Raw genomic sequence first — 26,350 nt, 5'->3', positions numbered from 1 at the left:
TAATTGTGAATTCTGTAAGGGGAGGGAGGGGAAGGCTCTCTTCTTCCCAGATCTGACATGTGGCAGCTGCTACAAGTGTCTGTAATCGAATGAACTCCCAAGCCAGAATGACACCTGACACACAGGGCCACCCAGCTCTGATGAAGGCCCCTAGCACATGGCAGTCTGCAGGGTTCTCTGTGATGCCTGGGCAGTGGAGATTCCTTTAAAGGCTTCCAACAAGCAAGAAGCGAAGCCTCAGAAGGGGCCCAGAGTAATCCAGACTGAGTCCTGAAGCTCACAGTGAGTCAGATCAAGTCTGCCGCCCCCTCCTCACGGTACTGTTTTCACAGTAGCACCGGAATCAAGTTCACTTCGCTGTCCCAGGTGAAAACAGTCACCTTGCTTTGACCACAAACAAACGCTTTGTTTCTTTTCTTTGAGACAGGGACTCATGTGGCCCAGGCTAACCTCAACTGCCATATGTAACCAAAGATGACCTTGAACTCCTGATCCTCCAGCCTCTGCCTCCCAGATGCTGAGCTTATGGGCATGTGCTACCATGCCCAGTTTATGTGCTACTAGGGATCAAATCCAGGGTTTGTGCATGCTAGGCAAGCATTCGAGCAACCGAGCCAAGTCCTCAGCCCCCGTACACATGTATAATACCCAAGTAAGTTGCTCAAATTGTCATTTAGAAATCTATAATAAGTTTCAACATGTATTAACTTCAGAGACTCTTCTGTCATGCTTAAAAATAAGACTAGCAGTTGCTTGAGACATCTTATAAGAGTTTAGACAAGACACATTATTAACGGTGTCATAAATAAGTAATATAACTTTATTAAAATGAAAAGACAATATTCAAAATAATGCAACAAAATGAATAAATCCTTTGTCCAATACTGTACACACAGTGCAGAGATCAGTGCATTTTTCTAAAGCATGTTTTAACCTTCATTTAGTTCATACTAAAATACAGTAAGCTTTAAATAGCTCAAATAATGTCATTCAGCAGTTGAAACTGAACAGCTTGTTGGGACACCGCAGCAGTGGCCCTCTGTTAGCAAGCACCTTCTCTTTGTGCTTATCTGTAGAAGATAAACGCATCAGAGGATATAAAAAACTGAACAAAGCTACGTGTCTCACTGCATCTCAGGGCAGTGAAGCGCCCGCCGCCGTGAGTTTCCAAAGCAGGACGATGCTGAAGTGACCTCTGGCGTTAAGACGTTCTGTGCTATTGGTCAGAAGTGTCTCACTCACAAAGCAAACAACCCCAGGAATACTGACCAGGAACCAGCAACACAAGCCCGCTTGTGCTGTACTTGTTTATTAAGTCTAAAAAACAAAAACAAAACACAAACACACCATCCATCCCCACAGTGACTCTCAATCACATAGCTAACGGCCGCACCTCTAAAACCTGCACCCCCACTACGGCCAGCACGGCTCCGCTGCACTTTCTCGAAAGCCTCTTGCTACAACGGGCCATTTCAGTGGATGGGGAAAAGCAGGAATAGTGTGGAAAAATTATTCACCAATTCTGTCAATTTTCAAGATACGAGACGCACACGGGTGATAACGTGGTCCAGAAACTGCTGTCCTCAACAAGACAACCCCCCAGAGCTGGATGTGTTAGGCCAGAGAATGATTTCAACAAGATGGCAAAGGCCTGGTGTAGAACACGCCCTGTCCTGTATGGAGAAAACTGCGGTGGGGGCGGGGGGAGGGCACACAAACTATACAGCAGGCCCTAACGCCAGGAATCTTTGAACTTAACAAACACACAAATTTATAATTTGATCTAACAATACTGCTTTCTTCCTTTTGCTCAATTTTCACACTATCAGGAGCTGTTCCTCCAGCTTGGTTTTAATTATTCTGAATATATATTACTCTAAGACAGTGACTAATTGGTTATCCTGCAGCTATGGTCTATGGTTACACCACACATTTATACATAGGTATAGAATGTAGTCAAATGTAAAAGGTTTCCCATTCTCCCCTGCACTCGAGCACATCTTTATACTTTTTCTCCAACGCTGATCATGGGGGACTCCCAGCATACAGCGCCTCACGCCTGCTCTGAGCCTTTGTCATTAAGACGGAGTCCGACTGCATTCTGCAGCCTGTTCCAGGAACCTCAAATCGGAAAACTGGAAGCCATCCGCTCCATGTAACTTCCGCTGAGCCATGACCCCCATAGTTATGGAGAAACCACGTAGGATAAGTGTTTGCGCTTCACATGACTACCCACGTCCACTTTCATTCTGGAGGCCAGCTTTTCTGTGGCAGAGGCCATACCACAGGCAGCAGGTAGTGGCTGGATTTGGGTGCTTGGGTTTGTCTCTTCTGCTTCCCTAAAATACTTTTCATATTTGTCTAGGTACGGCGGTCTCTCAGGTAGTAGGTAATAATGCGTTGAACTCACCTTCTTCCCATTTTCAATAATGGGCAAGATGCAGGGAACCTTGCTGGCAGACCCCTCGCTGCTCTGTCTCTGCAGGGCTTTGCTGCTGACATACTTGGGGTCCGGGGCAAAGCTCTGTGTCGGGGGCATGACCCCATTGAGGTAAGACGGAAGGCTTTTAGGACTTGGGGTACGGGAGTTACTCCGTGACAAAGGTTCTCTTGGGGGGACTTTGGGAGGCTTGTCTTCATCACTGTATGTGTTGGAGGTCACTTCTGCTGACCACCTTCTGTAGTCTGGCTTTGCCGGCCTAGGAGGTATGGGAATCCTGGGAGGGACCTCAGGCTTATCTTCATCTGAGCTGGGAGAAGCTCGGTGTGTGTAGCTAGATATCCGGATGGCTGGCTTGTTAAATGACCCAGCTGGTCCTGAGTGAGACCTCCTTAATCTGCGGTGGCTTTGAGGTGGGGGAGGATTTGGATCAGGAACAACTCTGTTCTGGTCAGATGCACAGCTGAGATCTGCTACAGAAACAGTTGGGGTGTCAAAATATGCATAGTTTATCTGTCCGCACCCACGGAAGCTTCGCCTGCCAGGAACATCATACTTGAAATCAGAAGGTGCACAGTCTTCTAGAAGGAAGTCTGTGTCTGAGCTGGTTAGAAATTCGACCTCACAGTCGGCCTCATCCAGAGAGAGGTCTTCAGAGATGGGCAATGGTGGGAGCGGCCGGGAGCTACGATCACACACAACTGCGCAGGGGAACGGGGAAGGGCAGTTCTTGACAGGGGTAAGTGGAGGTGTGGATGTGCATCCCCCATTCACTGAGAGTTTCTTAAAACCACACACAACTTGATCCTCTTCACGCTGTCCCAGGCTGCCACTTGGGGGAATAATAAGAGGGGGCAAGCTTGACTTTGGAGACGGACCACAGTCTGCAAAGAAGTGGCCACCCACTGGAGCAGGCCGCGAAGCACAGCCTGAAAGGAACGGAACAGAGACACCCATCAAAGGCAGTGCTACACTCTCTGTCCTTCACCCCATGAGAGCCCAGGACTGAGCTCCAGCTCTCTACCCACGTCAGGGAAACACCTGACTGCTGTAACCCTGAGGACGCCCATGCAAGCACCACAGGTCTAATTAGAGCCAGAGCAGGGGACCCACGTGATCTGGTTCAAAGAACAAATTATCTCGGCCATCTCCCTTGGACATGTGCTCGGCATACACCCACACGTCCCAGGCAAGTTTTGTGACGTGTGCAAAATTCACAGAAGATGAACAGCGTATAATTTACACGAGTACCATGCTACACCAGGCTTGCCACTTAAGACATGCGACAATACAAGGCATGCTGGGCATGAGGGAGATAAGGCGAGGTGAGGTCCTTCCTGCCAGCATATCGTAATTGAATGAATGGACTCACTTGCAATGCATTCACCTGATAAGAAGCTCTTGACAAAAATCTAAGGAACATAATGTTCACATTAAAATACTGCACAGTTTTCTAAGTCTGATTACCATGTGTACTACTTGCACCTATTGCTTTTAAATGTGCGTTAGTACTAGGAATACACAAGACATAATGTCCAAGGTTGTTTAAAGTTAAGTCTGCATCATCCCTGAGAGCAAATTAATTCTTGATTTAGAAAAATCCCATTTCCACAGTTCTCTTCAGAATCAGTAACTTGGGGTACAGGTAGTGAAGCATCTGCTGTCACTAGGTGTCACTGTTGTTGGAAATCGCCTAGGTGTCCTCCTAGAACACACTGCTTGAGGACAAGGCAAAGCTAATCAGACTGCCTCCCGCTCCATGCACTACTCCGCAGACTTTCATACATACCAAGAGCTGTTAGGTGCTCCTGAGCAGGGGAGTTCAGACTGTAGGCCATGGTTATTGGATCAATGTTTAGAAAGTTACTGAAAGCAAAGGAAAACACCATGGTCATGAGCGAGCACAATCACATCTTCTGTGGCCGTAGCTCAGGAATGCACACACAACATGGATGGGGGCACTACACTCCTGACTTACTTCTCAAACTCACTGCCGCCGCCCCAGCAGCTCCTCCTAGTCCCCAAGGCTTGGCCATTATGCAGAAATCCAGTTTTTAATGGGACTTGAATATCCTGAGCAGCAACTCCTGCTGTTGACATCGTGCCTTACTCTGGGATGTCTTCAAATCTGTGACGCCCAGGGGTTTCTAAGTCAACCAGTAGCTTTCATTCCCTGGGGAAATCAAGAAATAAGAGAACAGTCAAATTAATTTGGAAATAGTATAGTCTACATTGCAGCATAAGTAGGCTAATATTCGAGATGGAGGGGAAGTGGAAAAATTTGGTCATAGACCTTCTAGTTCTTCTCATGAGGATCCTTAAAATGTAGACAGCAAAATAATTTTTATTTTTTCTAAACAATAACCTGACACTTGAAACGTTTTTCACAGAATGAGAAAGAATCCATTTCCAGAAAAGTCAACCCTTGCTACAGAGCTTACCAGGTGCACAGCAAACGACAGTTACTTTCCAAAGCACACAACCTCCTGCAGCCCACTAAACCGACCTTCTACGGCACGGCTGGACCAGGCAGGAAGCACAGTAGATCCCATCCAGCCTTCCCAAGCCAAAAAAGGAAGTTTAAGCCAGGCATGGTGGTGTGCTGCTGTAATCCCAGTGCGTGGGAGACTGAAGCGGGCGGATGGTAGGTTCGAGGCCAGCTTGGACTACATAGCAAGACCTTGCCTTACCCTCCCCGACCCCAAGGGAAAAAAAAAAAGTAATTTTAGAAAGTACTGTTTCACATGCTGAGCTAGCAATCACTAGTGCCCACACTCCAGAGATTCTCCACCTACCTGCCCCACAGCCTAACATTTATTTGGACTCTATTTCAGAGTTGGTCACACAAGACATATTCTCCAGTTATTACTTGCTCAAGAAGACAGTCATATATGAAGATACTAATTTCTATTATCTTGTAAAAATCAAGTTCTGCAAGATTCCCAGCTTCAGTGTCCTGTGGACAGCTTCCTCCCGCCCTTTCAAAGATAAACACTTAAGGGACATTCTTTGTATTCTCCTTTGTGAGATACCCAGTAATTCGTGTTCTGCTCCCCGTAAGGCATGGATTACAAAGGCAAAATACAGTTCTTCACCTCCTCAACTTTAGAACTCCCCCTTATCGGATGTTACAGGCCTGAAGGCCCCATACGTCTATTCCTAGTTTACTTTTTACGGTGCAGTACTTTGCAGATACTAAAAAGCACCAACCTCTGCTGTCTTTGGATAGTCATGTGCACTCAGCAAGCTTGGCTTTTCTCCTTTATAGACAGCAGGATGTTATCTGTCGACTGCCCAGAACACAGGCCCCTTTGAGATCTCCACACATTGTCTACACTATTCTCCATTAAATATTTGCATACCTACCAAGTGCTAACACTGTAGGACTGAGGATGAGACTAGGGAGCATCTGCTGGCTGGAGAGGCATCACAGATGCTTCCTTATTATTATTAGTATTGCTCAGCAACTAAACAGCCATTATTTACAAATCTCAGGCCTAATACTGGGACTTCAGAACAAGTGGCTGTGTGTCCCTACTACCTTATTCACAGGTACCGGGCTCAATAAGTGAATGTTATCAGCTGAATATAAACCATATGGAAGGCATAAGGGTTTTGTTTGTTTTTTTAAGCTAATGATCTAAAAAAAAATACTCCATAGATGTTTACAAAGCTAGTTGTTTCGATGACTGAGGCAGTGATTTTATGACAGGCTTACAATATTATTTCAAAGAGTCAACCTTATTTTTTTTTAAACCAGTCTCTCAAAGACACATGACAAAAAAAAAAAAATGATCTGTCACTCAAAAACCCTCATTTAATGGGAGGTCTTTGAGTCTTGTTTTTAGATTACTGAAATGAAGCAGATGTGTTATTTACTATAAAGTAATAATTTAAAAAACACACTTTTAAAAAGACTAGCCTCTCCCTGTGAGTGCTTAGCCAGGGCTTATCAAGCCTTTTCTAAACAGCACTGACAGACTACAGGGAAAGGGTCTGCGGTGATGTGAAAATGAAAGGCAAGAGGGGAGGAAGAACGTGGTGTTTAAGTAGTTGGAAAGCACACGTCTGAAGACTGTTCATCCTGATCACAGGACAAGGCTGCGGGGTTCTGAAGGCCCAGCCCCCACCTGTGGCAAGCCAACCAGTACTACTAGTAATTACTGTGTCGGCCTCCTAATGCATCTACATCTTAGCTTTCAACAGAATGATTGTGTAACCATTGCCTCTGCTCAAGCTGCCTTGGAATCCTAAACTTACATTTCAGTGGTCACTTAAAATTATTTATATGTTCTAGAAAAAGTTATTTTTTATTCATTGTTTCCATCACCTCCTTGTTAGCTTTCTTAAGGAAAAAAAATTTTTTTAGTATAAAAAGAATTGTGTTCACTAAGCCAGCTCACTTCTGACCACAATAGTGTCTTTGTGTATTCATAGAAGGTGACCTGCCTCTAAATTTCAATGGGGAATTGTGAATGGGCCATGTTATGAAACTATCCGAACTTCCTACTTGCTTGCATGGCAGAAGCAAGGAGAGCAATATAACTGCTGTGTTCTCATCCTTTGGAAAATAACTTCAGGCTGTAAAACCCCAAAGAGCAACATGCCACAGGTTTAAGGTTTAGATACACACACTCTCTCCAGATTTTAAACTAAGGTTAGAAAACCACTTGAAAGAAAGTCTTCTACCTCTCTTAAAAAAACAAAACAAAACAAAACACAAAACCAGTATCAGGCTGTATATTCCTGGTGGGGACAGAAAAATCAACCTGGTCAAATTTAAGCTAATAAACAGAGCAACACATATTGCTCAAGTGAGATTTGACTAATGCTACAATGTTTTAAATTTATTCAAATCCTTCTAACTGCAGAGCTAGCTCTACCTTTCGAACAATGAAGAAAATAACTGCAAAGATATGTATGAATATCAATACCTCAAAGTACAAGATGATATCCTGTTAGGAAATGCAAGAACAGCAAAGTGAATATTGATTCAGGTAGCACAGTACAGACCAGGACCTAAATAACCTTGGGCATGACATAACTTATACAATCATGAAGTAATTTTTAATACTCTTAGTTAGGCAAAATGCAGTTAAATACCAATACCTCATTTCTGTTAGTAGCCTTTTTAAAGATTTTACTCTTAAAATCATTTAATTCATTTCTATGGCTTCAACTCCACAGACAGTTCCTAAACAGGTAAGTGCAACCTGGCTTCAACTTTGCATTTCTTACTGTCTGGTGATTATCTTTCCACTTGGATGGGCCTCTGGCATCTTACAGGCTCTGAACCCAATTCCTTCTCTTAACTCACCCCCCCCCCCCCGCCCCTTTCTGGTGGAGGAGGATCACATTTCCTGAGGTGACACTGTGAGCCTGAGTTTCAACTGCCAACCTCCATACACAGTCTACATTTTCTCAAGCCTCTCTTCCCCTTACTGGCTCCAGCTGGCCTCCAGTCTGAAAATACTTAAAACCACACTACAACCAACAGGATCAGATCAATATTCCTCAACTGCCACCCCAAAAAGAAGCCATAAAAGCCTCTAAAGCCTCCCTCCCTGGCACAAAAGACCCCCACAGAGGCCTTACCTAACCCACCCTTTCCAGCTGTCGCTCGCTCGTCTTCTACCCCTGAGGACTCACTCTTCTGCTGTGCTCCCTCAACAAGCCCGTCCTCCCCCTTTTATTGAAAGCCAGAGCCACGTCTCTCTCTCTCTCTCTCTCTCTCTCTCTCTCTCTCTCTCTCTCTCTCTCTCTCTCTCTCTCTCTCTCTCTCTGTTCCTAGCTATCCTGTGCTATGCCCAGGCTCCCCTCCTACTCTCCAAATCCAAGACTGGTGCCTGACATTCCCCCCTGTAGATCATGGCATATTTACTTAAATATTAAGTGAACACTGAGAAAACAGCCATCTCATACTTTAAAATGTAATTACACGAGATCTTCCCCAGGCTAAAAAGAGGAGCTAAGGGGAAAAGCACAAAAATTTGTTACAGGATCCACTTAGTATTACTAGAGGGTTGAGATGGCCCAATAATAATCTAACACATGTAGAATATCCTAAATTCACTTCCCAAATCCAAAGTGGGCAGTATGTAGGCTGAGTAAAAAGTCTAAGCATCAATGGCGGCTAGCATGGCTCTCCTCTCTAAATGGCTTGTTAGGATGTACTTAAAGCAGTGAAAACAAACTGTACTTTTTTACATTCTATTCCTGTGGGATTGTACTCCATCTACCTTGCTTTTGTTGCTACTCTGTTACTTTCTTTAAAAACAAAACAAAACAGTCACGTTATACCCAAACAGCACATTGCACCGTGGCTTTCTATGAACTCACATGCCTTTATCTTGAAAATATTCACTTTGACACTGCTTTAACACACAAAGCCAGGCTACCTTAAGGCAGTAACCTAGATACGCTTACCTTGCTATGAGATCTCACTAACACATCTCAGGAGCAATCCATGAGAGGAGGAGGGGCACATTTTTGTCTTACAACTCATCCAGTTCTGCCCAGTGCTTCCTTATTTAAGAGTGTGATGTAATTTCCTTCTTTCAATCTGGTTCTAGAACCTGATTTATGTTTCTTCAGAATGATAATTGGTCTTTTCAGCTGCATTTAACAATTACCTACCTAACCAGGGAAGACATAACGTAACTACAAAGCCAAAATTCATCAGAAGAAACTGATTAGAAACTTGGTACATGCTGTGACCTTTGAGCCTCCCCAAATACACCACTGTCTATGCTCGTTTAAAAAAGTCTGATCACCTTTGAGAGAAAATGGAAATCAGTTTTATTGGCTGTTTTGTGGATTTTTATTAATAATCTGAGGAAAACCACTTAACATCTACCTGCATGCTCAGCATTACTGTAGCTATGCAGGAGGATCTAAAATCATAGAATAGGTCACACTTCTGGTCACTTGGTTAAAGAGTGACCATGCGTCTTCCTGGATGTGAAGGAGTTACTAAGGCAACTGTCGAGCCAAGTGGATGCCGCCACCTGCTCTCATTTACTGAAGGCAAAGGGGCAGCAGTCTGCACAGTTACTTCAGTCTGCACAGCTACTTCAGGACACAGGCCTGAAGTAAAAGCCTGTTCGGTTGCATTTCAGAAGCTATGATTTGGGGATAGGGAAAGAAAGGAGGCAAGTTAAGAAAATCTTTGTTATATGCATCCGTGAAAACCAAGCAGAAATGGCCTCTGTATTAGATGCATCAATGACTTTTAAAGTAAAATGAACTATGATACTCATGCATAGAATCAAGTAAAATGTGACAGTTTCAACAAATATGAAAATGCTGTTCAAAAGGATGAAATGAAAATGAAGATTTGTGTGTTTTCAACTGTGTTCCTCAGAGGGCTTTAAATGTACCCCACACACTCTGGCCCACTCGCGCATGGTGAAAATGGAGGCAACAAGGAGAATATTTTATATCCAGAATGTCAAAATAAAAAATCAGAGGCTAGAACTTCTTCAGGAAGTCTGAAAATTCCTAAGTATTTTAAGAAACAGTAAGCTAACCGCCCCCCCCCCCCATTCGTTCATCCACCACAATCAATAGCTGTAATTTGGTCTGTCTGTCTGTCAGCAATGCACTGTTTTGTCATCGGTACTTTTCCTACAGAGCACAACAATCAACAGTCATCCACAAACAGGTGAGCACACAGGATGGAAGGCTATTCCTTTGACACAAGCAATATACCATACCTGTGAAAGACCTGTGGAGTCTGTTGTAATCTTAATGACAATGAGCACAATAGTCTAATGATGGGAAGTGAGCCTTTAAAACTTCAAGTTTATTTAACAAGCATTTAAGTCACCCAATGGGCAACTCCAGATTGTTAAAACTAACACATAGGTGTTAATAATAAGTAACATTCATAGGACACTGTCTGACAGGAAGCCTTTTCAGGGTTTTGTCCTTGCACCAACCCTGTAAGGTACCGGTGGGTTACCATTACTACTCTCAATTACAGTTGAGGAGCCACAGTAAGGCCAAGGCTTACTCCAGGAAACCTGGCCTCAACGTTCAGTCTCTTGATCATACCACAGCCTCTCTTCTAGTCTGCCAGGCTCTTCAACTGATGGGCTAAAGTGCTTAAGATACACAGTAGATTTCTATGGGTAAGGCGGATACATTTTCGGAGGGATTATATTTGGTAACTATTTCCTTGGGTAACTAACCTGTAGCCTGTGAATGTTCCCATTTCACTTCCTCAAATTTCCCTACTAAAAAGTCACCAATTATCTATTTGGCCTAGATATCTAAACTGGACAGATCAAGGCATAAATTAAGCTTCTGACCACTTGAAATACTTCTTTTGATGGTCTTTATCTTTACTGTTACAATGATGCCCCACAATGGCTCTGTCATACATAGTATCTGATGTGACGTGTATTTGTCCTTACTTGTAAAAGGGTTACTACATGTATCCAATAGGCTTCCTTTTAATACTCTCATAGCATGGATCCCAATATAACTTGGTTCTATCATAAAACCTGGAATTCAGTAACAGAATTCTTTTATCTGTAAAGCACTCTACAAATTACAAAGCACTTTCTTACACATTATCTCACTTGATCCCTACAACATCCCTCTAAGAAGAGGCAGGGATTATAATCTCCACTCTGCTAATGAGGAATGCAGTTGAGTGAAACATCCTGCTCTGAGCAAAAAGGCCATCTGGGCTGTTCTGGGCTGTAAGCTAGCCAGCATTTTCCTCACCACACTTCCACCACCTCTCCCTTCTGTGGTATCATCACTTTAGGCAGCAGCCTTGCTTCTTCTAACACCCTTGCTTACCTAAAGGGATGATACCATACAAAGGAGGGATAGTTAAGACCTCTGTGTTAGCTAACTGCAAAGACAGGAACGGGTCCTCAACTTTCTCCAGGTCAGATTTTTAAGAGAACAAACATTATTTTCACAAATGCATATTGAATGCTTCTGCTGGACTAGATACTACTTTAGATGAAGAAAAATGGCTGCTGCCTGATGAAACCCTCTAATGAGGAGGGGGATAATAAATTTCAGAGGGCGATATCTTGTGACAGGATAAGGAGGCAGGGAACTATTTACACAGGTGGTCAGAGGAGGCCTCACTAGACAGGTGACTTCAGAACTGATGTCTTAAAGGACAGGGAAGGGACAACCATGGAATGATGAGATAGGAGAAGCACCTTCCATGTGGAGTAAAACTCTATAACTAGCGAAGTTTCTTCTTGTCTATGGGTTGTTAATAAGAGCTTTCGAACAGTAACTTCTAGTCCTTACTACCATTCTATTTAAAACTGAAAAGACCTCTAATTTCAGATTTTAAAGGTATTTATTATTCACTGAGGCCTGAAAGACTAGCCATTTTGCAATACCCCTGCCCCCCAACTGTGTATTATAAAATGGACTAAACTATCAATGAAGACTACAAATCTCACTTCTTGCAGTTTGAATCCCACACTAACTTTTCTCAACACCAATCTTGTTAAGTTACTAACTTACATTTTGGACTCTGAAGTTCACCAGTTTTATCCACATTTATCAAGTTTAAACTGTGTGAGTAATGTCAGAATGCCACAGTTGAATTGTACTTATCTAGTGAGTTATTATTCATTAGCTTTCCTAAAGCACGGCCAACACCTGCAAAGGATGTTATGTGCATCCTGACGATGAGGTACCAGTTCATATTTATGGAGATTAAGAGTGGGGCTGTTTCTCTGTAGAGGGAGCCAACGACAATTCAAATTCCAGGAATTATCCTGGGCACCACCTTTCCCCTCCTCTGCTCTCTTCTAAAGCAACTTGATGGTATGCTGACAATCAGGTCAGCTGCAAGCATGTTAGATTGCACCTGTAATTTAGGGAACTTGCTTTTAAAAGCTACAATTAGTATGAGCAGAAAGGCAGTATTATCTAGTACAACTTCGGAGAAGTGGCAATAAAGAGTTTCATTAAAACAAAACAAAAAAACTACAACATAATTAAGTCACACAAATGGCTCAAAAGTATCTATTGTGAACTCAAAGTACGAAATCCAACTCGTTAAAAATCAGTAATTCTACCTCTCAAAAATAGGAGTAATTCAGATATTTTGTAACAGCCATTAAAAAAGAACAACAGATTTTCTTTCCAAACCTGATCAGTGCCTCGGTCAATCCTGATGAGCCTTCATGCATTTATTTATCAACATCAACTATGTGCAAGGCTGTGTAAAATAAAAGCTATTCAAGGCAGAGTGCCTGCCCTTAAAGAGTTTATCATCTAATTTATTTGCCAAGATAGAAACCTACAGTTCAAGATTTTTACCACTTATTAGCAAATGTCCACCAGAACACAGGTGAGGACGTGGAGGCCATGATAAAGTGTCCAGTCCCTGTTAAAAAAAAAAATCTTCATGTATTTCCTTTCAAACCTCCTAATATCCAGAAAGGGATGGACTGATAAGAATCAGCCATAATTAACAGGTTAGTAAGAAACCAGCTTATTATTTTTGTCTTTATAAAATTTGCCCTTTTGCTGATATAGGTATTCAGACTACCTCTGGTCTCTTACTTAAGCAAAATTTTTCTTAAAACTCCGTAATTGCATACATGTTTTAAGAAAGGTTTTTAAAAAGCAAGAGCAGTGAACTCCGACATTCCAGTCTCAGCAGATGCAGACCCACTACACCAGTATAGACAGACTTAAGGAAGTTTAAAACTGTAGAACCCCCCCCCCCTTTTTTTTTTCAAGAGGTTTAAAAAAAAGAAAAAAGGCAATTTATACCTCACCTTTCTTCACCCCTGACAGTTGCCTGGAAACCAGTCCGGCCCTACCTGTGTTGCAGGTGTGCCTCCCGTCACATCTCTTTTAAAGCTACAGTCTCTATTCTTACTACACTTAAGTTTATGACTAACAATCTATTCACATTTTTATCAGGTAGGAGACCGGTTTCTTTCAAGCAATGATGAAATCCTAATAAAGACTGAGGAAGCACCCATCCAGCACCACCAATCACGGCTAATCTGAACAAAGATACGACATACATATAAATACACGATATTGCCAAGGAGCCTTTGCGATTGAACAGTTCATTCTGCAGTTTCATTCCTTCTGTAAAATTTAATTCATTTAAGGCAAAGAATCACGTTCCTGGGGAGGAAAAGGCCACGGAAGAACTCGGATGAATTAAAAAAAAAGGCAATGACCTTCGTCGCCGAGTCGGACTGCGACTCAGAACTGGTACCAACCAGGGACTAGCAATCTCCGAGCCCGCAGCAGCTTCTCGCTGGAGCTTTCTGGGCCGGACTGACGGGTGCGCGGGTTGAGAGGGAAGATGGAGGGGGTCCCAGCCTCCCCGCAGCATCGCCCGGCCGCAGCAGACCCTGCAGCCGCCGCTCCGGAGCCCCGGGCTGTGGAGACGTGTCGTGTGCGCGCCGGTGCATGGCCCCGGCGGGAAGCCGAGAGCGCCCACGGCCCGCGGCTCCTCACTCACGCGCCCCGGCCCATCCCGCGCACCTCCCCTGGAAGCAGCGCCGCCGCCGCCGCCGGTCCAGCCCGCCCGTCCGCTCGCCCTCACCCCGTGTCCCGCGGCTCCCCGACACCCGCCAGGCCCCTTACCCCAGGGGAGCGGGGCCCCGCGGCGCCCTCCCGCGCATGTCCGTTCCGGCTGGCTCAGCGCCGCGGGCTCAGGGGCCCGAGCATCGCGCAGGCGCCTCGCCGCTCTCTCGCCTTCTCTCTCTCTCTCTCTATCTCTCTCTTTGCTCACTCGTAGGCTTGCTAGTGCTTTCGCTCGCCCGTGCTTTCGCCCGCCCGCTCGCTCGCTCGCACACTCCACAGCTCACACTCCCCGCCTTGCACTCGGCCGCCGCCGGGCCGTCGCCCGTATATATAGGATGAGCCGACAGCGTGACGTCGACGCTCACTGCCCCGCCTCCCCCGGGCGGCCAATCCGGGCGGCCGGCTGCTTAAAGGGGCAATGCCGCGACGAAAGCGTTCGTGTGGGGCCCGCCAGGCGTCGCTGGCCGCCTCGTCTCCCGAGGGGACGTTTCTGACTGGGCTGCGGCTGTGCGAGCCGCGGAGCCCCAAGGCCTGAGCCTTCCTCAGAAGGCTGTGAGCAGCCCTGTTTCCTGCCCCTGGGGAAGGAAGTGGCGCTGAGGTGCGCTCGGGCCGAGGAAGACCCCGGGGTGGGGAGGGGCGTGGGACGGAGGGGGGGGGGGTGCAGTGAGGGAGAGGTGAGGGATGGCAGGGAGAGAGATGAGGACTGGAGAGGGACGAGGGGCAGTGAGGGATGGCGGTACGTCCACCCGCGTCCTGCAGGGGATGGAGTATGGGACTGCAGCCCGCAGACAGGGCCTGGCCGAGGACACCGAGGGATGGAGGGGCAGGGGCGAGCAGGGCGAGCCACTGCAGAGCACTGTGACGATTAATGTGGGCAATTAAAGGGCAGTGTGGGAGAGTGAGGGACAGCATAGGAAGGCGAGAGACAGCACGACAGGGAGAGACTGCCGGGGCGGTCGGCCACGCTCTGTGGGCAGGATCAGGGAGGCCTCCCTCCAGACTCCCCTGCCCCTGGCCTGGGGCAAAGCTAGGCTGATCCTGGGCGCCTCCCTCACAGCTGCCCCCAGCCCTCTTGGTTTACCTGGCCAGCTCGTACTGTTCTCCGTGCCTCTTGGCCCCAGGGTGGCCGCTGATGCCCAAGGACAAAACGCCATCAAGTCTGGAGGGAGGAGGTTTCTTGGGGCAGAAATCCGGTGATGCAACTTAGGTTTATAATTTAACCGTAAAATAAATAATACAACGATAAACCAAGAGTAGTTAAAGAAAAAAGGCAAACAGACTGAAGCCCTCCAGTTTGAACTAGTACAAATTTCCCTAATGGTGTTCCCGAGAGTAGAGGCCACAGACCCGTGGCTGACCTCTGGTCTGCACAGGGCCCTTCTTGCACTTCAGCAAGAATGCCTGATAGTTATATGCTCAGCACTACCTAATTGGGCCAGTTTAACATATGGAATGAGGCTCTGGCCTCGTTATCTGGTTAACTATTAACTTCGTGCCCCGTGAAATGATTTGCCTTTTCCAGTGTTGACTTGTATTCTTTTTAATTTAACTCAAAAGCCTAATTTTAAATTCAAGGCCTCAAACACCAGATTTTAAGAAAGAAAAGAAAAATCTCAAGTGTTCCTTTGCCTGTTTATTCTCAGGGGCAGGCTGACCGAATGCTAGAAGTCTACTTCTCCTCCTACTGGTCTACAGGGGCTGGTGGGTCTACAAGTCCGATTCTCCCATCTTTTTATTGCCTTTCACATAGTAAGTATTTTAACCTTATGGATATTAGTCATTGCCAAATTAACTAGATATTTATTATTTACTTGCTTATTTAGTTTTTGGTGGGTTTTGAGACAGTTTACTCTGTAGCCCAAGCTGGCCTAGAACTCACTGTATAGCTCAGGTTAACCTCAAATGCCGTGATCCTTCAGCCTCCAGAGTGTTGAGATTTACAGGTAGCAGAAAGTCACTACACGCAGCTTGACTAGGCTTTGAAAGTCACACATGCCCCTCACCTTTCATATTCAGGGTTTACCCATATGCTCTGTGCTCCTCTCCTACTCTCTCTCCTTCCCTCTCCCCTCACCCCTCTGTCTCTCTCTCTCTCTCTCTCTCTCTCTCTCTCTCTCTCTCTCTCTCTCTCTCTCTCTCTCTCTCTGTGTGTGTGTGTGTGTGTGTGTGTTTAAAAGATCTACCTGAGAACAGCTTTTCAGGCCTCCCAGTGCAGCGTTTACTGAATGGGGACTTTAGTGAGGTCCAGTTTCCTCCAAAAAGAGCCCTAGCTACTCTATTTCTGGTGACCACAATACAGTTGTAATTTGTGCTCTAGCCTTATTGGTGTGCTTTTATATCCCCTATTCATAAAACAGTGATAATCACCAGAGCAACCCCGGAACACACCCCTTCTGTGGAGAAAGACGGCCAACAGGATACTCATCTACCCTTGTGAGCTGTGGGATGTGCTAGTGTTTTGGTAAATTATATTTAAAAAAATCACAAAATAGTTTTATGATTTATCTGGTTTTTCTCTTCAGATTTACTTTAAGCTTGCAAAATAAACATTTAGCTTACACGGGGTTTTTTTGGGAAAGTAATTAGAACTTCTGTTTCACTGACTTTAGATCATAATTACTCATATTAATGGAGTTTTCTCAGCTGTGGAGGAATTATGTGAGGGAACTTATGCTCTACAGGCTGCTTAATAATAGTTTAGAATAGCGTTGATATGCCAAACCATGTAGACTAGTGTGAGAAGAGGTGAAAACACTGAGCCACGTGGAGTTATTCTGGTCTGCGGATCACTTGCTGTTCATTGACTTTAGCAGTTCAGACACCAGAGTAGAGAGTTAGAGGAAATATTCTTTTCTAACTTGTTTTAAATTGCCTCTACCCAGAAATTGCAAGTTTTTTATTTTTTAAAGTCTTTCAAAGTTGGTTTAGCTTTGAGGCCATTTCCCGAGGAATTTTTATTAGCTGATTTCTTTAAAAGCAGAAGTGAAATACCATGTCTTAAAACATTAGTCTTCTGTCATGTTGACCCGGTTTGTCATTTCGCACCACTCTGTTTTAACCGCCTCTGGAGGAAGAGCGAGGTTGAGGTTCTGGCTCAGAAACCTGAGACTTACAGTGGTACTTTTCCTCTGCTCTCTTAAAGCGATCCCACATGTCATGTCTAAGCATCGATGTGCCACACAGGGCCCTTGCAAACCTATAAAAGACTACACACATTTCCGTGTTTATTCTTCATTATAAGTGTTCTGTATGCTTCATTTAAAAAGAAATACTTAAAAGAGAAACACATTTTGCTTTACCTTATTAATCTTAGGGCCTTTGTTTTTCTCAGTACATAAGATGTAGTAGTCTGTAGATGAGTGCAATAAAAATACATGAACAGTGGAAACTATTATTTCTTAGAGGCCTTTTGTTTACTGTACTACACTGTTGGAAATAGCCCCCCCATATCTGCAGCAAACTGTGGGTTACTTCAAAGCCCGCCTGAGAACCTGAGACTCAGACTGTCCAGACGGCTCACCTGAGTTCCATCTCTGGGACTCACATGATGGAAGGAGAGAGCCAAGTCCTGCAAGTTGCCCTCTGACCTCTACACACGCACTCACACCTAAATGACTAAATGTTATTTTTGAAAAGTTTAAGAGGGCCTGGGAAGGAGCTGAAAGGGAGGGAGCAGGGGTGGACTTGATCAAAGTACACTACAGCCATGTCTGAACTTCTCAAACAGTAAAAAGAGTATGAACCCTGGGATTCATTCACAAGGAGTGCTGCATGACAGCAGAGGCGTCCCCAGAACTTTGAACTTCAGCTGCCATAGGAAAAGTAGCAGGCGCACGTGCAAAACAATTGTTCGCAACATTTCTGTTTTTCCTTCTGTAATTCCGGATATTGCTGTCCTTTTCTAGATTTTCTCTTTAAAAGGACACACCACACACACACACACACACACACACACACACACACACACACACGCACACGCACACACGCCACAGAGGTTGGGAGTGATTTGTAGCCTGTGAGAAGATTGTGTGTGCTAATTGTATTAGAATTTCCTAGTCTGTTGTTTGGAGTGTTGTAGGGAAGGAATTGACTTCTTTTCCTCAGAATGAAGACAGACTCCATCTTTTTTGGGGGGGTGGGGGTGGGGGGTTGTTTGTTTGGTTTGTTTTTTGTTTTTTGTTTTTTCGAGACAAGGTTTCTCGGGTAGTTTTGGTGCCTGTCCTGGAGCTCGCTCTGTAGACCAGGCTGGCCTCGAACTCACAGAGATCCTCCTGGCTCTACCTCCCGAGTGCTGGGATTAAAGGCGTGCGCCACCACCGCCCGGCCCATTTGTTTTGAATTGAGTTGTCTTTTATGTACGTAAGGCTCCCTTAACAAGCATTGTATTTCCAATTCTACCCACATCTCTAGAACTTATAACTTTAAGACATTTTTAACATCCTATGGATTAATTTATTTAGATATATAAGCTAGATGTTTTTGAGATAGTTTTTTTTTCAAGCTTCTTTTAAGTATTTCACATTTAAAAATTTTGTCTAAAGTACGTACTGTATTTCCTATTAGCTGGCCAGTAGGGTGTGCTCTAGTCCCTTGCCAAATTAATTAATTAAAATATTAATGTAAACTCTGCATTAAGAGATTTCAGAAACTTAATTTGCTTCTTTATGACTACCAGTACGTGTAGGGTGTGTTTCTATAGATACATGTTACTCATGTATACATAGTACATATGGAAAGTTAAATTATGTCATTAAATAAGGAAAGCTTGATCAGCTTACTTCTTTGGCTTAGCCCTAAAATAATTTGGTATTTTCTTTTATTCTGAGTAAAGAAGAATAAGAAAGTGGTACAACAGCCAGGCGTGATGGTGCGTGCTTGTTATCCCAGCAACCAGAAGGCTGAGGCAAAAGGATCGAAAGTCCAAAGTGTCCTGGGCTGCACAGTGAGACTCTGTCTCAAACAAACACACACACAAGCAAAGACAAGCAGCAGCGGAGAGCAGAGTCTGGAATCTGAGCATTTGTGTTTGAGCCTTGCTTGGCCTCAGAAGCATTAACTGTATGTCTTCTAGCCAGGTATTTCGGCTCTAGTGTCCAGTAACCTGGAAATAAGAGCGGTTCTTCCGGCAGGGCTATTTGACAAACAGGTTAGCATGGGAAAGCATGTAGAACACTGCCCGGGGCCAACTGGGGTTCCAGAAATGTTACTTTTGTACTATTGGTCGTATTGTTATCCTCACTGTTATTGTTATATATTCTTTTTTTTTTTGTTTTGTTTTGTTTTGTTTTGGTTTTTCGAGACAGGGTTTCTCTGTGTAGCTTTGTGCCTTTCCTGGGACTCACTTGGTAGCCCAGGCTGGCCTCGAACTCACAGAGATTCGCCTGGCTCTGCCTCCCAAGTGCTGGGATTAAAGGCGTGCGCCACCACCGCCCGGCTTGTTATATATTCTTTGAGAGATGTTTAAACACCTTTTGCTGTAAATGCCCCAATTTTAGATTGTTATCTCTACCTGATACAGTCTCCAGAGGTGGAGGTGGTGATTTCATCGCCTCCAAAGAGCATACATGATTCATGGAATGCCCTTCGTGACTGCAGTACCCCCCTTCGAGGCTGTGAAACCTTAGACAGAGAAAAGGCTGCATAGAAGTGAAGTGCCGGGCTGGAGAGACGGCTCAGAGGTTAAGAGCACTGACTGCTCTTCCAGAGGTCCTGAGTTCAATTCCCAGCAACCACATGGTGGCTCACAACCATCTGTAATGAGATCTGGCGCCCTCTTCTGGCCTGCAGACATACATGCACGCAGAACATTGTATACATAATAAATAAATAAATCTTAAAAAAAAAAAAAAAAGAAGTGAAGTGCCAGGTCCCAGATTCTCCGTGGCCTGAAGGCAAGGTGGGAAGTGGCTGCTAAGACTGTGGCACTTAGTTCTGAGCTCCAACTCAAGCACATGCTCAAGCGCATGTCCCTTCAGAGCACACTAAATTTCATCTGCACAGAAGCCTACAGCCCCTGCACACCCCTATATGTGAATGGGATGTAAGGACAGTGGGTCTACTGGACAACTGGGTATTAATATGAATACATTTACATATACACGTTTATAAATATAAGTTCCTACACACGTGTCACAGCACTGTAAAGCCGTAAGTTAGGTTTTAAAGTTCATGGGATGACCTCTCTTCCCCTGAGTTCTCTCATCCTTCGTGGCTGCCTTACTAAATGGTTTTCTTTGAGAAGTTAGCGAATCCTTCTGTGCTGTGCTCCTTCTCAGGAGGGACTGGAGTAAATCCACCTTCCGGTGAGGTGCCCGAGTGGGAGAAAGAGCAGCTTCAACTGGAGAGACTGCTGGTTCTCTTCTCACAGCAGAGCAATGTTTAAGTGGGAACAGGGAGGTGGGGGGCGGGGGAGTGCAAGGCTATGAGGAGGGGAATCTGATGTTTGTGGCTCATGGCAACCCTTGGATGCCCTTGTGAGCACTGGAAAATTTAGTCTTCAAAGCATTCATTCGCTCAAATCGAATCTAGCGAGCTGCTCACTCCCTGCCAATCACTCACTGTTCTAGCACTGGGGAGGGACATGGTAAACAGAGAGGACATGATCTTTGCCCCGTGAAATTTACAGTCTAATGGAAAGACCATAGACAACTAACAGGTGAACCAGTTGTTGTAATAGCCTGGCAGGAGATGGGAGAGATGTACTGAGAACTGGATGAAGCGTGAGAAGAGTTGGTCTAGATGAAGTCCCTGCAGAAAGGAACAGTCCAGCGTGGAAGAGAGCTTGGTGCAGTGGGATAGCACAGGACTCGGCCTGAAGACATTAGGAGGCCACTGTAGGCGTCTCGAGTGTGAGCTGATAGTGTGAGAGAAGATGGTGGCATCTGGAAAGGAGGGAGTGAGAAGGTTCTAGAGACAGATTGTGGGCTTCTGTTTGGATTTCAAAGTAATAGACCTTCATGATAGCTTGCACATGAGAAACAGAGGGAAGGAAAAGTCAAGGATGTTTGCGATTTCAGATAATCATTAAGATACAAGGAGAAACCCAGTGGGTTGGGGAGTTAGGGCATGAAAGAGGTGTGACTTACGAACACAGGGTCTAGAACTTAGGTGAAAACTGGAAGACAAGAGAGGTGAAGCTGTATTCTCTTGTTCCAAGGTTTGCCAGATGACTGACTTCATCAGTGCAAGGTAATGCACCTGTAAGCATTGCCTCTGAGGTGGAAGTTGGAGCGAGGAATACCGAAAAGTCACTGTAAACACAGCTGCTTACCGCCCTGCTCCAGGGAAGGTTCCCCAGTCAGTGTAACAACTCTGCTCCGGCAGGGGAGGGTTTCTCCAGAGAAGTTGTTACAGCTCTGCTCAGCACCCTTGGAGCATAGCAACTCTTCCCCAGTGAAAGTGTCACAGTTCTGCTCTGCTCTCTGGCTCTGGCAAAAGTTATTACAGCTGGGCTCCACTCCAGCAAAAATGTCACACTCCACAACAAACCTCACTCAAGAGATTTATTGGGAAGGAAGAATCCAGGAGGGTGGCTGCCTCTGGGGTGAGAAGCAGCAGCAAACTGAACAGGGTGCAGAACTTATATGGGGGGGAGGGGGCAGCTTTCCAGGGTAGCTTGGGATTGGTGGATTTTGTGGTCTGATTCTGGGGCAAGCTGAGGGATTGGTGGGATTCTGCAGCCTGACTCTGGGGCAAGCTCAGGGATTCATGGGATTTCAAGCCCTGGTCCTGGGGGTCAGGTCAGGGTGTTTTTCCTTGGGCCAGGTCTCAGGTCTGCTCAGGGGCATGGTATTTTTTCCTAAGCTCTTTTCACCCTATAACATGGGTGGACACTGACAACCTACTTACTCAGGAGAGTTGCTGAGATCTCTGGATGTTGGGGCCTGGATCCTGGGGACAGAGGCCATCTCAGGTGGAAGTTCATCTCTTGTCCTTGGTCATTTACTGGAAAGGGAATGGTGCTGAGCTGGTGACCTTATTCTGGAAAATATGGGTTGATATTGATTTTCTACAACAAAACGTTTGGTGCTCAGAGCATGGCAATGGTAACTAGGCAGAAGAAACTCCACCAGAGCGCTGAACCCCAGGCTTTGGGGTTGTTACTGTCTATACAAGATAGACTGTGAATTTCAGAAAAATGGCTTGATTATTATTGGTAATTGATAAATTTGTCCTTCCATGTGTGACCATTTCTTTTGAATTGTTTCTTATCCCTTCTTTGGTCAGTCCGATTGTGCCATTAAAGCCATGCCTGGCCCTTCCCCCTTCCGCAGAGAATCCTTTTCTCATCAGAGTAAATGTGTCTGATATCTTAAAGGTTGTAGGGTTGTGTATGTGTTTTTTTAAAGTATGCTTTACTATGATATTAAGATGAATGAGCATTCTTCTGTTGAACCTTAGAGGGTTGTGAGTAGTGAAGGCCATTGGGAAAACACATGACAAAACTTGGATTCCTGAATTTGGAAATATAAGAACACCAGCTCTGTTAACCAACTCTGCCTGCTGCATCAGGAGACACGCCAGGACATCCAAGGTGACCATTGCTCACTCCACTGATACTGAGTACCTGTCATAGGCATTTCTGATGGTTGGACCTTTTCAAAGTCCTTTGAGCTTTCTGGTACCCTCTCCCTTCCTTTTAATGCTTTCAAATGCCTCTGCCCGCCTCATTTGTTAGAGTATAGGACACTGTAAACAACAGCACTTCTCTGTCCCTTTAGTACATAGCACCACCCTGATCATAGGTATAGGCTTAAATCATAGGACAAGAGAGGGAGTGAGTGCAACAACCTACTTGACATAAAATACAAGGGAAAACTCGGGCAGTGGTGGTGCACACCTTTGATCCCAGCACTCAGGAGGTAGAGGCAGGCAGATCTCTGAGTTCGAGGCCAGCCTGGTCTACAGAGCAAGTTCCAGGACAGCCAGGGCTACAGAGAAACCCTGTCTTGAAAGACCAACAACCAACCAACCAAACAAACAAAAAACCAAAACAACAAAAAACCCTAAAGACAAAAACAAAAAACAAAACAAAGGAAAATTCATCATAGAAATGCCAGAGCTTCTACATCCTTATAGAGGCTTTGAGAATCAGATAGTTCTTGGAAGCACTCTAAAGTAAGGAAATAATCACAGACAGAGGAAGCTTTATACCCGGAACCCTCAATCAGCGATGTGCAGCATGATGAAAAGCTGGCCCATTAGTCCTACAACTGCCCAAGTAGAAAATGGAATGCCTATTCATATTCTCATGAAGATTTTATAAATAGGATGAATGTCCTTATTTGGGGATTAGGAATAATAACTAATAATAGCTAACACTTTTGTAACATTTAGAACATTAGAACTGGGCATGATGTAAGGCTTTAGATAAATTAACTTCCCATGCTCCTATGCTCAGTATGGAATGGGGGGAGGGTTAGCCAAGTTCTGTCGGAATTTTTTGTTTGCTAGTAACAGAAACCCCCCCTCATGAATAACAAAAGGCATTCAGTGGATCAGCATGAAAAGATTGGGGTGGAGCTGAAGGCTCTCTCTCTCTCTATGTAGGTGTTCCATGAGGCTGGCCAGACGTGGGCTTCATTTTAAGACATCTTGGTGGCGTAATACCTGACAGCACACCTGATGCCCTCCAACTAAAATATAAAAGGCCTAGTTTGTGGTTTGAATAAAACCCTAGATCTGAGTCTCACTAGTCCAAATTGAAGGCCAGGGAAATGCAGTCTCCCATTGGCCAAATCTGGAGTGGAGAAGGCTGTTCTCTGATTGGCCAAGCCTGAGCAGGCACCCAGCTCTGTGACTGGCAGAGCAAAGAGCTCTGTCTGAAGGAGCGGGGGTGGGGGGATGGAGGGGTCGGGGGTGAGGGGGTTGTTACGTCCTGGGGTGAGACTCAGGCCTGTCTAACCTTTTGACATTGCAACACATGCCATCTCAGCTGGAGAACCATACAATCAAGTTACCAAAACCAAAAACTGCCAGGCGATGGTGGTGCACGCCTTTAATCCCAGCACTTGGGAGGCAGAGCCAGGCGGATCTCTGTGAGTTCGAGGCCAGCCTGGGCTACCAAGTGAGTTCCAGGAAAGGCGCAATGCTACACAGAGAGAGAAACCCTGTCTCGAAAAACCAAAACCAAACCAAACTAAAACAAAAACTGCAACAGATAAATCTCCACGTTGTGAGTTTAGAGTTTTGAGTTGGGCTGCGTTCCCAGCTGTCTTTGGCCCCACGTGGCCCCCAGGTCGTAGGATCGATACACTTAGTAGGCAAAAAGGGAAATCCATGTGGTTAGGCTACACAAATGTCCCCTGTAGCTGGTTTCTTATCAACAGCATTGAACACTGTTGGCTTATGAATGTCTTATTTTCCCCCTCGATGCCTCTCCTCCATCCTCTCCTCCATCCTCTCCTCCATCCTCTCCTCCATCCTCTCCTCCAGTCTTCCTGGGCACCTGTGAGCCTGGATGTCATCATCTTTGAGCTTCCTGATTTGTCCATTTAGTCACCTTATTCAGTTTCTAAATATTTAATTGCATCCTCTACATAAAGTACACAAAAATCCAACTGTGGGTTGATTGCCTCTGCTGGTCCTCAGCCACGTTTCTGGATTTTCACACTTGGGTGCCTCGTCCTGGCTATGTGTTGCAGTCTTTGGGGTGGAGATTATCATGGCGGACATTAGGGAAGGGAGAAGAAGAGCAGAGGAAAAGGTGAGCTGTGACTACAGGCCTCTGCGATGGTGTCCTCTGACTCTGGATGTGTGCCTCAGAATTCTTCCTTCAACCCCGTACTCCAGTCACTCACCTAGCTTGCAGGAAGAACACCCTTGGACAAGGCAGTCTTCCTCAGCTGAGGCAATAGTCAGTGAAGACTGGAAGCTGAGTTAAGGCCCATTTTTCTGCCTTGTAGCCCTCCGAGCCTGGGGAATGAGGCTTGTATGACTCAGAAGAGGATCTGGAGGCTCCTGCACTGCCCTGCAGCTCCTCCCTGCCGGAAATTGTGTTGGACTTAGGAATGCTGTGCTGATGAGCTCTTCTGGGCTGTGAAGGTAGCTTGGTGAGAGAGTTAAGCTCTCCTGCAGGAAGCCCTGGGTTTGATCCGCCTCACCATAGCAGCACCAGCAACACAAAAAGTATTAAACCTCTTGAACCGAACCTTTTGTTGTTATGTAGTAAGCCCTGATTCTAGTAATAGCTTTTACCTTGAAATCTATTTCACTTGGTATTTCCTTTTATTCTTTGGAGACAGGGCCTCACTGTGTGGCTGACTGGCCTGGGACTCACTGTGTAGACCAGGCTGGCCTTGAATTCACAGGGATCTGCCTGCCTCTGCCTCCTGGGTGCCAGGATTAAAGTTATGCATCATGCCCAGTTTTCACCCTTTTGGTTTTTTTTAATTATTTATTTATTGCATTTTATGAGTGTCTTAGTTACTTTTCTATCACCATGACAAAATACCATGACCAAAGCAACTTGTAAAAAAAAGCATTTGATTGGGAACTTGCTTATAGTTTCAGAAGGTGAATCCATGACCTTTATGGCAGGGAGCAAGGTGGTAAGCAGGCAGGCATGGTGCTGGAAAAGGAGAGAGAGAGAGAGAGAGAGCGAGAGCGCGCAAGAGAGCACACAGTGAGCTGGGAATGGCTCAGGCTTTTGAAACCTCCAAGTCCATTCCCAGTGACACACACTCCAACAATGCTGGGCCTCCCAATCCTTCCCAAACAGTTCCACAACAACATTCAAATATGTGAGCCTATGAGGCCCATTCTCCTTCAAACCACCACAATGAGTGTCTTGCTTGCTTGCATGTATGTGCACTATGTGCATGTCTTGTATTCTTAGAGGTCAGAAGAGGGCATTGGATCCCCAGTAGTTATGAGTTGCCATGTGGGTGCTGGGAACTGAACCCATGTATTGCAGATAATCTACAGATAATGAAACTATTCATATAGAAATTATATTGGGGAGAACAACTCACTAAACAGGATAGGCAATATCGTTGAAGAGTCCTGGAAGGCTGATGTCCGGTCCCACGCTGCTTCTGCCGCCTGAGTCAGTCTACACCATCCGAGCCCATGAGAGTGCCAAGAGAGCAAGATCTACGTGGGCTGAGACCACGCCCTAGGGGCTGGTACCTCAAGGTCATAGGTGGAACAGGTACCCACTACACCCAGGTCCTCCGCAAGAATGAGTATTCTTAACCACTGAGCTATGTCTCCAGCCCCCACACCCTCATCTTGAAAAATAATTGTGTGTGTGTGTTCCTCCACAGAGCTTTAAAAATATTGTTCTACTAGCTTCTAATACCATCAAAATTGATGAAAAATTAGTCATGATTCTATTTGTTTTTTCTTATGGGTGTTAGATAGTTTTCT

At 45.2% G+C, this 26,350-nt stretch overlaps 1 protein-coding gene and 1 long non-coding RNA gene across 3 annotated transcripts; one reads left to right on the top strand and one right to left on the bottom strand.

Annotated features, from left to right (window-relative positions):
* Positions 1 to 1,697: 1,697 nt before the first annotated feature.
* On the bottom strand, positions 1,698 to 14,235 carry Errfi1 (ERBB receptor feedback inhibitor 1). Of its 2 annotated transcripts, XM_059255441.1 has the most exons (4): positions 14,042 to 14,235; positions 4,419 to 4,613; positions 4,230 to 4,306; positions 1,698 to 3,369 (listed from the first exon to the last, which is right to left on the bottom strand). In XM_059255441.1, exons 2-4 carry the CDS (start codon positions 4,538 to 4,540, stop codon positions 2,186 to 2,188), a joined length of 1,383 nt encoding a protein of 460 aa, XP_059111424.1. In that variant the 5' UTR covers positions 4,541 to 4,613; positions 14,042 to 14,235; the 3' UTR covers positions 1,698 to 2,185. The 2 variants fall into 2 exon arrangements, with proteins under 2 accessions (XP_059111424.1, XP_059111425.1); XM_059255442.1 differs by lacking the exon at positions 14,042 to 14,235 and having other exon boundaries at positions 4,419 to 5,617.
* Positions 14,236 to 14,371: 136 nt separating this feature from the next.
* Positions 14,372 to 16,442, top strand: LOC131905316 (uncharacterized). Its single transcript, XR_009377877.1, has 3 exons — positions 14,372 to 14,579; positions 15,625 to 15,730; positions 16,339 to 16,442. It is a non-coding gene; the product is annotated as an uncharacterized LOC131905316 (long non-coding RNA).
* Positions 16,443 to 26,350: the final 9,908 nt, after the last annotated feature.

The sequence above is a fragment of the Peromyscus eremicus genome, chromosome 2 (assembly GCF_949786415.1).
Source record: "Peromyscus eremicus chromosome 2, PerEre_H2_v1, whole genome shotgun sequence".
Taxonomy (NCBI): domain Eukaryota; kingdom Metazoa; phylum Chordata; class Mammalia; order Rodentia; family Cricetidae; genus Peromyscus; species Peromyscus eremicus.
The sequence above is the reverse complement of the archived record's forward strand: the minus strand, read 5'-3'. Positions and strand labels throughout refer to the sequence as shown.

Coding starts and splice junctions, on each gene's coding strand:
- Errfi1 (XM_059255441.1), bottom strand. CDS start 4,540: ATGTCAACAGCAGGAGTTGCTGCTCAGGATATTCAAGTCCCATTAAAA. Junction 4,307..4,418: donor GGCGGCAGTGAGTTTGAGAA/GTAAGTCAGGAG, acceptor CTTTGCTTTCAG/TAACTTTCTAAACATTGATC. Junction 3,370..4,229: donor GGAGCACCTAACAGCTCTTG/GTATGTATGAAA, acceptor CGTTCCTTTCAG/GCTGTGCTTCGCGGCCTGCT.